This window comes from Mastigoproctus giganteus, chromosome 7 (genome assembly GCF_048544385.1).
Source record: "Mastigoproctus giganteus isolate SK-2022 chromosome 7, ASM4854438v1, whole genome shotgun sequence".
NCBI lineage: Eukaryota > Metazoa > Arthropoda > Arachnida > Uropygi > Thelyphonidae > Mastigoproctus > Mastigoproctus giganteus.
In genome coordinates, this window is record NC_143581.1 from 230,530,558 (window position 1) to 230,546,305 (window position 15,748).

Genomic DNA, 15,748 nt, shown 5'->3' on the forward strand with positions numbered 1-15,748 from the left:
CTCACAGAAGCACTGTTTCTGCTCCACGCCTTTTGTACAGATACTTCCATGTGCTCTGTTCTTCTGAACTGGCTTCTATAATTCCTGCTCTCTCTTTCAAAACAGTCTGAACACGTATCACCACCAGTCAACATCTATTTATTATTCAACTTCAAACTCACAGAACCAACTTTTCATCTTCCTCATTTATTCATTCAACTGCCATTTTCTCGACCAACCTTCCTTCATATGCATTTCCCAAAAATTAGTCTACAGAAATTCAATTCTAATGTCAACAGGTATCTTCTTTCGTCTTCTCATCCTCCAACCCATGCACTAGAACTGCAGTAACAGTAAAGGGACTCAGGAAAGTGGAAACTGAAAAAGACCTGGTGGTAATTATGCAGTCAAATATGAAGTTCACTGAGGCAGGCAGGGCAGGTCATGGAGTCTTGTCAATGATATATAAGAAATTTGCCAGCAGGGACAGGGAGGTGATTATCCAGTAATACAAGGCAATGGTCAGGCCACACCTAGAGTACTATGTACAGGTCTGGAGGGCTCATTTTACGAAAGATGTAGAGTTGCTAGAATGATTACAAAGAAGGGCAACAATATTGGTGAGGGAAACAAAGGGGTGCTCTTACCAAGAAAGGCTTAAGTTCGGCAAATTGCAACAACTGGAGAGTAGGAACCTGCGAGGTGATCTGATTGAGGTGTATAAGGCCTTGAAAGGGTTGAGCAAATTAAACCCTGATGGGATACTTCCTCTTGCTCAGATTAAGAACCTGAGGAGAAATAGATTGAAATTGAGGAAAGAGAATTGTAGAACAGATGTGTGGAAATTTGCCTTTAGCCAGGGGGTGCTTGATTGGTGGAACAGACTTTCATTTTTTGTTGTGGAAGTTGATAGCCTAAATAAATGGCTGAGCTGGACAGGCATTTGGAACAAATGGGAGGGTTTTTTTTTTTTTTTTTTGCTGATGCTGCATAAGCTTGCTTTCTTGCATCGTATGCCTCTACTAATGCTAATGCTAATAACAATGGGCCCAGCACTGAACGCTGGGAGACTCCACTAGTAACATTAGTCCACATAGAGCAGTATCCATTTATTACCACTCTCTGCTGTCTCCCACTCAACCATCGCTTTATCCATTGCAGCAACTTGCCCTTAATGCCATACTGCTCCAATTTGTACAGCAGTGTTCCATGTGGAACAGTATCAAAAGCTTTTCTGAAAACTAAGTATATCATATTAAATTTATTTTTTTGCATCAAGTTCCTTTTTGACCACATCGAAGTATCGAATCAAATTGGTCAGACAAGTCTTCCCCTTAACAAACCCATGCTGTGTCTGAACTATTACTGCAGTCTTGTCTAGGTGATCCTGTATCATCTCTTTAACCAGTGACTCCATTATTTTCCCCAGAACAGAAATTAAACTGAAAGGTCCATAATTATTTGAATCATTCTTTGAACCTCCTTTATGAATTGGGGATACATTTGCACGGGGTCCGGAAAATTCACCGCCTTGAATTCACTGCCAGCAATTTACCGTCACGTCAGTTTATCGCATAAACAATTTACCGTCACGTCAGTTTATCGCATAAACAATTTACCGTCACGTCAGTTTATCGCATAAACAATTTACCGCCACGTCAGTTTATCACGTTTTACCGTCCGTTTTTCTGTAACAGATGTATAATATAATCGTAATTGCCAATTAATTACTAATCGTAAATTAATAATTAATTGGTAATATGATGATTATGGATTTACTTCATACTTTCATTAATAACAGAAATATAATATAAGAAATCTAACGCTTTCTGAAACGTAATGTACTGCATGTATTGCCAACTTGTTTCCTCACAAGGGTTATAATAACGAAAATGTCATTCTTGAGTTAAATTGGATAACAGCTGGAATTGAGATAACCTCATTGTTCCATCAGTAGTATGAAAACCTTTGGACCCTTTGCTTATCTATGAAGGAAAGACAGAATCATCGCTATGTGCGTAGTCTTATCAAGAAAGAAGATCGTGGGGGTAAAAAATTAAAAGTTTGTTGTTGGGGAAAATATCCTTCCATTCCTTAGTTCACAACTAGATAGTTATTATTATTCCAGATCTGGCTATTAGTGTTATTATTCCGGATGTGGCTATTGTGTACATTTGTTTTGGAAGATGCTCGTTGGTTGGCAGCCTTCGATAGCCTCTGATTCTGGTCTCTCTCATGAGTCTTCTGGGATAAGGTTTTCCTTGTATTTCTGTTTGATGTTATTTCCGCATATGTAAGTCTGGGATACATTTCAGGGCATACTCTATCAGCCTCACATATGGCTGGAGAATAAGAGCTAGATAGGTTCTGTGGTAAGGGAGACGGTGAGGCTCGGGTAGGTGCCTTAGATCCTTGGTGCATATATTCTACTAGGAGCTCTTGCTCACGATTATCTATCACCGGCAGTTGCTCGATAAATCCTCCAGTTTCTCTGTTTCGCTGATAGGCAGTTTTTTTTTTTTTTTTTTTGGTAGTTGTTGGCACATCGGCTTCTGTGGCCATAATGCACCTCCCAAGGTTTTTGCAGTACTTTGATCCAAGCCCGAGGCGGTATTCGAACTCGCGACCTTTGGGTTGCTAGGAAGGCACTTTACCCACACGGCTATCCCGGTTGGCACTGATAGGCAGTGATGGGAGGGATATTTAATGCGGCATCTTTCAGTCTATGTTCCACTACTAGTTCAGCATTAATAGCCGAGAAGGAGGCATGAGCCTGGGCATCCTGTCAGCTTCTATGGAGTACAGCGCCATCCTTTTCACGTCTAGGCTCCGCGGTTTGAGGCAACCGCGGTATTGTTTGGTATTGATTGCATTAAATATCGATTGCATTAAAAAAGAACAAAGTATTAACAAAATGCGCACTGAACAATATTTAAGTGGAAGTGATCCGGACGATAAAAAAAAAAGAAGTATCGCAACTGTGATTTACGAATTAAAAGGCTTGTTAGTGCATATGATGAATGGGGTGATATTGTTGATTATCTAAGAGGTATAGCACTTAGATTACATATTGTGTTGTAAATATTACAGTTTCGTGGTAATTAATGATGTGACTGATTCTGAAGATTGCATAAACATTCATTTTGAATTTTTGCAGTGTACTATGACATACCTAATATTATAATTAGTTTAGTTTAAAATTAACCAATTGTTATATAGTTCAAATAATGGATTTTTTGACTATTTTTGTGATACATGTAACTATTAAAATACATAATCTACCTATTAAATTACATATTTCCATACAAGTGGTTTTTTTTGTTTTTTTTTTTTTATTTCCATACTATTCCCTCACAGTTCATAGAATTCCAAAAATATGCTAATCATAGCTTAAGGCAGAAACTTAAATAAAAAATAACTTTTTATGATTTGACCAAACACATCTCATTGCTTCTAGACGGTAAAAACACGATAAACTGACGCAGCGTTAAATTGCTGGTGATCAATTTTTCTAGACTCACATTTGCACATCTCCAGTCCGTGGGGGCCCTCCCCTGGCTTTAAGGATGCTGTCATAATTATGGCTAAGGGTTTTCTTACTTCCGTTGCTGCTTCCTTCAATATAACTGGTTAGATTCCATCTGCCCCAGATGCCTTCTTTATCTTTAACGTCAAAAATTTCTCTAAATAGGCCTACAAGGCTGGGACAATTATGTTGATGATTAAGCTTCACACCAGCCAGAAGATAAATAAATTCAATATTGTAACTAAAAACACTTTATTTACAATAAAATAAGTATGAAATAGATATATATTTACAATAAAAATATAAATAACACTAATAAAATATACTAAAATAGAAATTAAAAGCGATAAAATTTTGCTGTAGCTTTTGGAGGCAGCAGTCTCCTTCCTCAGCAGCATATGTTTACTGTGTGGCACGTCCTTAAATAGCAGATCCACGGCACACGTCACATGGTTCCATGGTTGGAATTTTCCATTTGCGCACCGGTACCGGAAATGACTCGGGAGCGCACTAGCTGAAACCATTCATTACGTCCAAGAATGACGGTTTCCAGGAGGGGATGTAGACGTACACCCCTATCCCTATTAATAGTATTGCTAGCTGCTCCAATACGTAAGCTCTCAAGCCATTTACGGTCCCAGAGCCCTTGTGCATGATCTTGCGCACAGTAAACATATGCTGCTGAGGAAGGAGACTGCTGCCCCCGAAAGCTACAGCAAAATTTTATCGCTTTTAATTTTAGTATTTTTATTAGTGTTATTTATATTTTTATTGTAAATATATATCTATTTTATACTTATTTTATTGTAAATAAAGTGTTTTTAGTTACAGTATTGAATTTATTTATCTTCTGGCTGGTGTGAAGCTTAATCATCAACGTCAACAATTTCTCCTCCATTTTGTTCTCAGTTATTTCAAGATTACTTAGCTCCCTGTTAAGAGTATGATAAATATCTGGCATTCCCTTCCTTGAATAACTCCTCATGTGAGAATGTAGATGCAAAATACTCATTCAGTTTTTAAGTTACCTGAGCATGATCATCAATAGTCAACCCATCTATGTTAAATGGTCCAATCTGATCCATCCCTTTCCTTCTTACATAAGTAAAGAACTTTTTGCTGTTTTCCTTTGCATCCTTTGCCAAAGATTTCTCGTTATCTGCCTAACCTCCTTTGTGACTTGATTACAGACTAGCTTATATCTGCCACAGGCTTCTGTGTGGTCTGATAATTTATATGCATCCCATGCATTTTTCTTCTCTGCCATGAGCCTCATTAATTCATCTGACATCCATTTAGGTCTAAACTTGGAAAAGTATGAAAAGTCTAGTAGCCTTCAAGATTAAGTCCCTGAAGGATTCCCATTTAGAATTCATGGTTGGTAAGATCATAAATTGATCCCACTATATAGAATTTCAAAACTGTCTGACGACCACTGTAGTCAACCTTTATGAAAATAAAAATCCTTCCCTTTACCCTTGATGGTAGTTACATCTTTAAGTAAATCCCACATCAGTACATTGTGATCACTGTCAACTAGTGGTTCCTTTAGCTGAAAAGTCTTAATGCATGAATAATCACTGCTGATAATCAAACCAAGAGTAAGAGTATTACTCCCTCTGTTGCACCTCGAACACGTTGCTGCAGAAAACAATCCTCCAATAAAACCACAAATGCCTTGTTAGCATCCGAGTGACCAACCCACAAGTTTCAGTCAACATCTGGAAAGTTAAATTCCCCCATTACAAGACATTCTAATTTACTGGCCCACTATTTCTTTGCACAACTGTTTGTTGTACTCATCAGTCATTAGGCCTACAACACACTTCCCCACTCATTTTTCCTTTCCCTGTGCTTATGTCACACCAAACAGACTCAACATTGCATTGTCCACCAACATCAATTAGATCCACTTCCTTAGGTTTTATGTTTCTTAACTAACAGCATAACCCCTCCTCCCTTCATACCCTGTCTATCCTATCTGTACACATTGTACTCCCCAAATTCCAAATCTGCAATGTTTATATCTGTGTGACCATGTCTCTGATATCCCAACAATACCTGCCTTTGATGTCTTGATCAGCACTTCAAATTCATCAAATTTATTTACTATACTTTTAGCATAGCATTGGTGTACATGCAAGTATACCTGTTCTTACTCTTAGTTACCCTAACTCAGCCCAAGTATTACTTGTTCCGTGACTCCCAGCAGCTCTTTAAATCCTCAGCAGCGACTTGCTCTCTAGGCTGCTGTTCATTATAACAGAAGCAGTGCAAGAATCACTTTCGCCTCTGCCTGCACCTATTGTTAATCTTTTAGTCTGTGAATCCCCCCCCAAGCTAGCAGTTTTCTGACCCACTTAACACTGCCTCCATAGTTTCAGCAAATATTCTTGCACGCTTTCTATTTAAGTGTATCCTATCCCTGTAGAAGCAGTCTCTCCTTTTAGCAAGTGCAGTCCACGCTGAAAAAAATTCTACCCCTTGAGCTTTGCACAATCTCTCCAGGGTCAACTTGATTGATAAGGCTCTTATCAATCTCCCTTATCAATAGCCTTGATAAGGCTCTTATCTTACTCCCTCCTATCGTGTCTGGGCAGATTTGCAGACATTTTCAAATTTAATCCTAACTTGCGACTTTTTTTCAGCATTGACCTGCTCGTTAAGTAAACTTGCAGATCTCTTACTCTTAAGACCATTAGTGTCAGTGTGTACAAGAATATCACCTTTTGTGCCCTTAAAAGATGATATCTGCCCTACAACGTCTTCAACTTTTGCCCCTAGCAGACATACCTGGTCCTGTTGATAATTTTGATATCATATATTTGGATTTCAGGAAAGCTTTTGACACTGTTGCGCATGGAAGACTATTGTACAAACTGGAGCAGAATGGTATTAAGGGTAAGTTGCTACAATGGATAAAAGGATGGTTAAGTGGGAGAAGACAGAGGGTGGTAATCAATGGGTGCTGCTCTTCGTGGACTAATGTTATTAGTGGAGTCCCACAGGGTTCGGTGTTAGGTCCACTGTTTTTTGTATATTTATCAATGATATTGATGAAGGTATATCAGGCTTAATGTCGAAGTTTGTAGATGATACAAAGGTTGGCAGGGTTGTTAATGACAGTAATGGCAGTGTGCTACTGCAACAGGATCTAGATAATTTGGGCAGATGGGCTAAGAAGTGGCAACTGAAGTTTAACCTTGACAAATGCAAAGTACTGCATATGGGTAGAAGTAACCCCAGAGAAACGTACCAACTGTGTGGTACTACACTTAAGGTGGTAGAAAATGAAAAAGACCTGGGAGTAATTGTGCAGGCAGATATGAAGTTTTCTGAGCAATGCAGACAGGCTGCCAGGGCAGGTCATGGGGTTTTGTCAATGATATATAGGAATTTTGCTAGCAGGGAGAAGGAGGTGATTGTCCCTCTGTATAAGGCAATGGTCAGGCCACGCCTTGAGTACTGCGTACAGGTCTGGAGGCCTCATTTTAGGAAGGATGTAGATTTACTTGAGCGTGTACAGAGAAGGGCAACAAGATTGGTGAGGGGAATGAAGGGATCCTCTTACCAAGAGAGGCTTAAGTTCTGCAAATTGCAGTGGCTGGAGACTAGGCATCTGCGCAGTGATCTGATTGAGGTGTATAAGGCCTTGAATGGGTTGAGCATGCTGAATTCTGATGGGATCCTTCCACTTGTTCAGATCATGAACCTAAGGGGGCATAAATTCAAATTAAGAAAAGACAGATGTACGGAAATTTGCCTTTAGCCAGCGGGTAGTTAATTGCTGGAACAAACTTCCATCTGTCGTTGTGGAAGTTGACAGGTTAAATAAATTTAAGGAGGAACTGGACAGGCATTTGGAGGGAATGGTGTAATTTTTTTTTTTTTGGCTGATGCTGCATAAGCTTATACACTTGCTTTCTTGCATCACATGCCACTACTTCTACTACTGTTCCACCTATCCTTTTTGTATAATATATTCCGCATCTTCCTGACAATAGAGTCACCAAAAATAACTACTTCCTGTGGGGCCAGCGCATTCTGCTTCAGAGATTGCCACTGTGTTGCCTGATGCACAGGAGTGAGCTCTGGCATTGAGTTGGACAGCTGAGAGCTTGATGGGCCCTCAGTCATTTCTTCGAGGGCATTTACCCTACACCTCAAACTCTCATAGGTGTCCATCAGAATGCTGAGTTGATGCATAATTTCTTCATTCACATCTAGCACACATAAAGACATTCTCCTTGGCTAGATCATGTCCTGTTCTAAACAGGTTTGCAAACATTTCACATTTCGCACTTTTTTCGAGAATTGCTCCCTTCGGTTCTTCCGCGAGCCACAGTACTACTGTAGCAGTAGTACCGTGGCTAGTCGATTTGCTGCTCTGGTCTCTGGGTCATGATTCCGTTTAAGTAAAATTTAATTAACAATGAAATTTAATAAGATTAATACATTTTACTGATTAATTGATAATACTATAGTAATCTAACATATTTCTAATACAGTGCTATGTATTTCTCTATTTAGTTTTAGGATATACATTTTACTAATTAACTGATAATACTATAGTAATCTAACAAAGCCAGCCACCGAGGGGGGCAAGCCAGCATCAGTAGGTGCCGGTCCCAAGCCTGGGTAAATGGTGAGGATTGGCGTGAGGAAGGGCATCCGATCGTAAAAAACTATGCCAAAACAAATGAAAATGATAGAATGATGGAAAATAGATGTGGAATGCTAGGGTGTACTCCATAAGCGGCGTGCAGTCACGTTGCTGGGAAACTGTGAGAAAAGGGTCAGGGCTACCGAACAAAGGATGGGTTCGGTTAAAGAAGTTGGTCCAGCTAGAGAAGAAGATGAAAAGTGTTAAAATAGGAACACTGGGACGATGAATGGAAAGAGTAGAGAGATTGTGGATTTGATGCAAAGAAGAAGAAGAGTGAAGATCCTATGCCTACAAGTGACAAGATTGAAGGGAAATAAAGCAAAAGAGCTCAGTGAAGGGTACAAGTTGTTCTTTAGGGGAGTGGATGAGAGGGAGGAAGAAATGGAGTAGGTATTGTAGTTGATAAGGAGTTAAAAGATGGAGTGTGTGAGGTTAACAGAAGGAGTGATAGGATTATGAGCATCAAATTGGAAGTGGGTGGACACTTGACCACAATAGTATGTGCGTATGCCCTGCAAGTAGGATGCAGGGAAGAAGAAAAGGACAGTTTTTGGATGGAAATGGATCAAGTGGTCATGGCAAAACCTGAGAAAGAGAGGTTGATTGTTGGTGGCGATTTAAATGGACATTTAGGAAGAAGCAAGAGAGAGAGAGGAAGGAAGAGTATTGGGGAAAGAAATAGAGAAGGGGAGAGGATAGTAGAATAAGCAGTGGCATTCGACCTGGCGACAGTTAACACATACTTCGAAAAGAAAGAAAGCCAGCTGATAACATACAAGAGTGGGGAAAGGACAAGCCAGATTGACTATATCATATGCCGTAGGAGGCATCTAAAGGGAATGAGGAACAGCAAGGTGATAAACGGAGAAAGTGTGTCTGCGCAACATAGATTGCTTGTGGTCGATTGGGAGGTTGTAGTGGACAAAAGTAGGAAATATTCAAGACAGAGGGAGAAAAGGATAAAAGGTGGAGATTGAAAGAGGAGGGTTTGAGGAAGGAGTTTAGGGAAAAGGTACTAAAAGTAATAAAGTTACCGGAAGACGTGCAAGAGTGGTGGAAGTTAAATAGTTGTATCATAAGGAAAGTTGGAGAAGAGTTGTTTTGGAAAACATCAGGAAAGGGGGTGCTGGAGGCTTGGTGGTGGAATGAGGAAGTGCAATCGGTGATAAAACAAAAGAAGGAGATGAAGAAAAGATGGGATTTAACGGGTAGCCAGGAAAATAAAGAAGCATATAAATTAGCAAATAAGGAGGCAAAGAGTAGTGGAAGGCATATGCAGGAAAGTGCACTCACAAAAATGAAGAGGGGGAAAGCAGTAGGTGTTGATCAGATACCAGTAGAGGTATGGAGAAGTCTGGGAGAAGAAGGAATTGATATCCTATGGGACTTTATGGAAAAACTGTGGCAGAAGGAGAGGATACCCGATGAGTGGAGGGAAAGTATACTTGTGCCAATCTATAAAGGAAAGGGTGATGTGCAGGAATGTGGGAACTACAGGGGAATAAAGTTAATGTCTCATTCCATGAAGATCTGGGAAAGAATTGTGGAAGGAAGGATAAGGCAGGAGACGGAAATAGGAGAGGAACAGTTTGGTTTCATGCAGGGAAGAGGAACAACAGATGCGATCTTTGCTTTAAGGCAGGTGTTGGAAAGATACAGGGAGATGCAAGTAGAGTTGCACATGGTGTTCACAGACCTGGAAAAAGCATATGATAGAGTGCCCAGACAAGAGGTATGGAGATGCATGAGGGAGAAGGGTGCATCAGAAAAGTACGTAAGGCCTTGTGAAGGAAATGTACGAGGGAACGGTGACTCAGGTTAAGAGTAGTGTAGGTATGACTGAGGGGTTCTCTGTAGAAGTTGGACTGCAACAGGGATCAGCTCTTAGCCCATATCTGTTTGATCTGGTAATGGATGTGTTAGTGAGAGAAGTGAAGAGTAGAACACCGTGGAGTATGCTATTCGCAGATGATATCGTACTGTGCGAACCATCCCAAGGAAAGGTAGAGAAGAAATTGGAGGAATGGAGGAAAGCGTTGGAAGAGAGAGGCATGAGGATAAGTAGAACAAAGACAGAATTTATGGTATTGAATGGAGAAGATGACAGTTTCTATAAAACTGCAGGAGGAAAAGCTACCATCAGTTTCGAAATTTAAGTATCTGGGATCAAACGTTGAGAGGGATGAAGGATTGAGTGCAGAAATACAACATAGAGTGCAATGTGGATGGTTGAACTGGAGAAAGATGAGTGGGGTGCTGTGTGATAAAGTAAATTGTAGAATGAAGGGAAGAGTGAATAAAACTGTCGTTAGACCTGCATTGATGTATGGTGCTGAGACATGGGCGATTACAAGGGCCCAGGAGAAGAAGATGGAAGTGGCGGAGATGAGGATGCTAAGATGGATGTGTGGTGTGATGAGGAAAGACAGGATAAGAAATGACTACATCAAAGAACATGGGCGATTACAAGGGCCCAGGAGAAGAAGATGGAAGTGGCGGAGATGAGGATGCTAAGATGGATGTGTGGTGTGATGAGGAAAGACAGGATAAGAAATGACTACAAAGGTACGGTTAAGGTGGGACCTCTGAGTAAAAAAATGCAGGAATCTAGGTTGAGGTGGCTTGGACATGTGGAACAAAAAAAGTGAGGAGTATGTGGGGAAGAGATGGGAAAAGTTGGAGGTGATAGGGAAGAGGAAGAGGGGGAGACCTAAGCTGAGATGGAAGGACAAGGTGGCAGAGGATTTAAAAGAGAGAGGAAGCCCAGGATAGGGAGGAATGGAGGAAAAGAATTAAGGACGAAAATGCCGACCCCATATAAATGTGGGAAGAAGGTGAAGATAAAGAAGAACTATAGTAATCGAACAGATTTCTAATATAGTGCTACATATTTTGCTATTTAGTTTTACGTTAAACCTTACGCTATGAAGTTCGGGATTTACGTCATGCTATTCCATATCGTATACTTGTTTATCATTACTTTTGTTTTAGCCATATTCATCTTTAGTTCGAAATCCTTACTAACTCTGCATAACTGATTAAGATTTTCCTCTAATTCTTTGGGTTTGGTTGGGATTTTTTAAGGCACATGGGCAACTAAGGCCATGATGTTCCAATTAATTCTTTGGGATCATGGCTTATGATCACAATGTAATCTGCAAATTGTAAATGGTTTAGGTACTTTCCATTCCATATTGACTCCTTTCTGCGACTAGTCTAATCTTCTGAAAGCTTCCTCAAGGGCAACAGTAAACAACTTCGGAGATATTGTGTCTCCTTGTCAAACTCCTTTCTCAATTTTAAATTTGCTACTGTCTTTGTCTAGTTTAATAAAGGAGGTAGCGTTCTCATATATTTTATTCAAAATCATAATGTATGGGGTATCTATGCCTTGTCTTTCCAGTGCCCGAAACATTGCCTTATGCTGTATGAAGTCAAATGCCTTTTCATAATCCACAAATGCCAGGCATAAGTGTTTTATATTCATTTGCTTTCCATTAGCTACAATATTACATGAAGGTGATCCATAGTTGAGGATCCTGTCCTAAAGCCAGCTTGCTCTTTCTGTTGATTATTGTCAAGTATTCTTTCTAATCTGTTAGTAATGACCCTTGTGAACAACTTGCCGATGTGGGACAAGCTGATTGGTCTACAATTTCCGAGTTCTGATTTATCTGCTTTCTTGTGCAGCAAAATTATGATTGCATTATTCCACTCCTTAGGTGTGACACCTTTCCTAATGTATTTTGTGAAGAGCCTTGCCAGTTTCTGTGTCATGTCTCTTCCTCCCAAGTTTAACAACTCTACAATAACTTCATCTTCACCTGGGGTTTTCTGATTCTTCATTTTCTTTAATGTATGTTCTACCTCATCAGAAAGGATAGCGGGTATGTCGTACGTGTTGCCAATTTGTAATCCATCTTCCCCACTGCCTGCATTATTTCCTCGCCCCTTATATAATTCTTTATAGTAGTCTTCTGCTATTTGAATTATGCCTTCTCTGCTATTTATAAGTACACTACACTATTCTTCAGTTTCAGTATCATTTGTCTTTCTGTATTACTGCTCATGACTGCTGATTTAAGTTTTGTTTTCTCTTAATGCTTGTTCTACTTTTCTTGTGTTAAATCTTCTTATGTCCTCTCTGAGTCTCTTTCTAATGGCTTTTCATAACTCAATATACTCAATTTTATCCTTGTCAATGCTTATTTTGCTCTACATTTGTCGTCTTTGGTTCATCATGACAAGTGTTTCTTGACTAATTTTTTCTTCTTTAGATATTGTTTTACCTATAGGTTTCTCTGACTTGATCACTTTCAGAAAATTGTTGTATTCCTCGTCGATATCTTTGTCCTGAAAAGCTTTCAGAAGCTCAAACTTGTTCTTAAGTTCCAGTACATACTGCCTTTTCTCCTCTTCTGTTATCTCAAAAACCTTTGTTTTATTTATTCGAGTCAGTTTTTTCCTTTCTTTTCTTTTATCTATATCAAGTGTGCATCTTACCGTGATACTGTATAGGGTAGGATAAAGAAACAAAAAATTTTGTTTTAGGAATTGAAGATGTCAAGTTGTTAGATTGAGTCGTTACATAATTTTTTTGGATTAGGATATGGAAATCAGTCAGCCTTTGCTTGAGCCTTCAAAACTTGAAAAGAGACTGAGCATAGGAAAGTTTAAGGTTGGGATTAAAAGCTGATAAAGCAATATTTAATACCGATTTATTTTTAGCAGATTATTTAACTAAATATCTTGAAAAAGGAGTTGTGCAGTACAGGTGGTGGTTGAAAAGATGCTAATATGTTCAATGTTGCTGGTAGCACAATCTAAACCTTCAGCAGAAGAGGGAGAGAATCTTTTGCAGCCAGAGACATTGTCTGATTAGATAGCTTTGAGGTAACAATGGGGATGGTAGAAGTAATGATAGTAATGGTACTGATAAAAGGAGCTGCTAATAGGATATTAATAACAATGTTAGAGTGAATCAATAATTTCAGAAAAACTTAGTGCAACACAGAAAATCATTTTCTATAAAAACTCTTTGTAAAATAATAAGAGGAGTTTACCTCAATATAGTACGTAGAACACTTCCATATGATACTCTCCAGAAATTAAAATGAAAAAAATCGAAAACTTACATTAGAGTAAAAAATAAATAATTTTCATTCCTGTGATCACGACATTCGGTTGAAAAGCGTTGTCAGCTTCAGGAAGGAAAATCGTTTTGAATATTTTCGTTAGATTCTTTTTCATTTTTAATTGTGTTAAGGTTTTTAATTATTTATTTTTTATTCTAATGTAAGTTTTCGATTTTTTCGTTTTAATTTCTGGAGAGTATCATACAGAAGTGTTCTACGTACTATATTGAGGTAAACTCCTCTTATTATTTTACAAATATTAATATCAACGTAGAACGTATTGAGTATTACAGTTCTGATTCATACTATACAAAAACTCTTATAAAGTAAATAAAACATCATATTACTTTTCCATTATCATTTCAAAACATATATTGAGAGTTCACTTACTTAGCAGGAAAGGATATGTAAAACTTGTATTTTATAATCTTTTTCAGAGAGTTTTCCATTTTAGGAATGAGAGAAAAATACTTCCTTGTAAATGAAATTCGTCTGATTTCTGACCAGGAAAATTCCTGGCTCCGGCAACGTTCTCTTCCATCCTCTTCATAAATTTCTAATCCATGAGCATTGATGGCAAGCCAAATAAATGGCAACTTTTGCTGTTTATCCTACAAAGGAAAAACAGTAGTTAATCAAGGTAACAATATAAGTATTTCACTCATCGGATGGCTGAAATTTTTTAATTGAAACAAACGAATAGGCTAAAATATATCAAAGAATAACAATAACAAATTCAGAGTGAAGAAATGTAGCAAGTACTATTTGTTAATATAACAACACTTTGCATTAAACTAAATCTTGATTTAGTTTAATGCAATTTTGAAAATAGACAAATGAACCATACACTGCTAAGACTATTGTGCCACTTCAGCCAGGCTTGTACACTCAAAATGTTCAAAGTTCAGTAGATATTATTTCAAACTGGGAGGAAATTTTCAATAGGATATATCATTGGATATTCTACAGTTTTTATTTGGTTTCAATCAGTGTAAGTTTTCAGGTGAGGTTGTATCACAGGAACTGTAACTATTCAAGCTCAGCCTATTTTATGGGTTTCAGGGTTTTGAAATACTATGTTATCCACTGATGAGATATAGCAGCTGAAAATGCTTTTATTCCATTATATATTGACTTGATTCATTTATATTTAGGCTTTCAATATAACTTTATAAAACAAGATAAAGTGTATAATTCAAATGTTCTTTAAGAATTGATAAAGCATTCAAACTATTCTCGTCTTATGTTTAGCTTGTCTTTCTTTTCTATTCTAAAATCAATACATTTCAAGATACATTAGCATTAGCAGAGGCATTTGATGCAAGAAAGCAAGCTTATGCAGCATCAGCCAAAAAAAAAAAAAAACCCACTTCCACTTCACCCCTCTGTTCGTTCAAAATACCTGTCCAGCTGAGCCTTAAACTTATTTAGGCTATCAACCTCCACCACAAGGGATGGCAGTCTGTTCCACCAACCAACCACCCGCTGGCTAAAGGCAAATTTCCGCACGTCTATCCTACATCTGTCTTTCCTCAATTTGAATTTATGCCCTCTCAGGTGATTTTTCTGAGCTAGAGGAAGAATCCCATCAGCATTGAGCATGCTTAAACCATTCAAGGCTTTATACACCTCTATCAGATCACCTCGCTGGTGCCTCGTCTCCAGACACTGTAATTTGCAAAACTCAAGCCTTTCTTCGTAAGAGCACCCCTTTGTTCCATTCACTAATCTTGTTGCCCTTCTCTGTACTCATTCCAGCAGCTCTACATCCTTCTTGAAATGAGGCCTCCAGACCTGTATACAGTACTCTAGGTGTGGCCTGACCATTGCCTTATACAATGGAATAATCACCTCCTTATCCCTGCTGGAAAAATTCCTGTATATCATTGACAATACTCCATGAGCTACTCTTGCAGCCCGTCTGCACTGCTCAGAGAACTTCATATCTGCCTGCACAATCACCCCCAAGTCCCTTTCATTCTCTACCACTGTCAGTGTAGTACCACAGAGTTGATACGTTGCTCTGGGGTTGCTGGTTCCCATGTGTAGTACTTTACATTTGTCAATGTTAAACTTCATTTGCCACCTCCCAGCCCATCTGCTCAACCTTTCCAGATCCTGTTGCAGCAGCATAGTGTCAGTAGTGTCCTTGACAACCCTGCCAACCTTTGTATCATCTGCAAACTTGGACATTAAGCTTGATATACCATCATCAATATCATTTATAAATACAGAAAACAATAATGGACCCAACACTGAGCCCTGAGGGACTCCACTAATAACATTAGTCCACGAAGAGCAGTGTCCATTGATTACCACTCTCTGTCTTCTCCCCCTCAACCACCCCTTTATCCATAGCAGTAATTTGCCTCCAATGTCACACTGCTCCAATTTGTGTAGCAGTCTTCCATGTGCAACAGTATCAAAAGCCTTTCTAAGATC

The 15,748-nt window shown here is 38.8% G+C and overlaps 1 protein-coding gene across 3 annotated transcripts in view; it reads right to left on the bottom strand.

Moving 5' to 3' along the window:
* LOC150083765 (tyrosine-protein phosphatase non-receptor type 13-like) overlaps positions 1 to 15,748 on the bottom strand; it is a 478,105-nt gene that overhangs the window by 294,203 nt on the left and 168,154 nt on the right. For all 3 annotated transcript variants that reach the window (XM_090378206.1, XM_090378207.1, XM_090378208.1), the window contains one exon: positions 13,697 to 13,917. In XM_090378206.1, the coding sequence (XP_090234332.1) occupies positions 13,697 to 13,917 (221 nt within the window). The remainder of the gene's footprint in view (positions 1 to 13,696; positions 13,918 to 15,748) is intronic.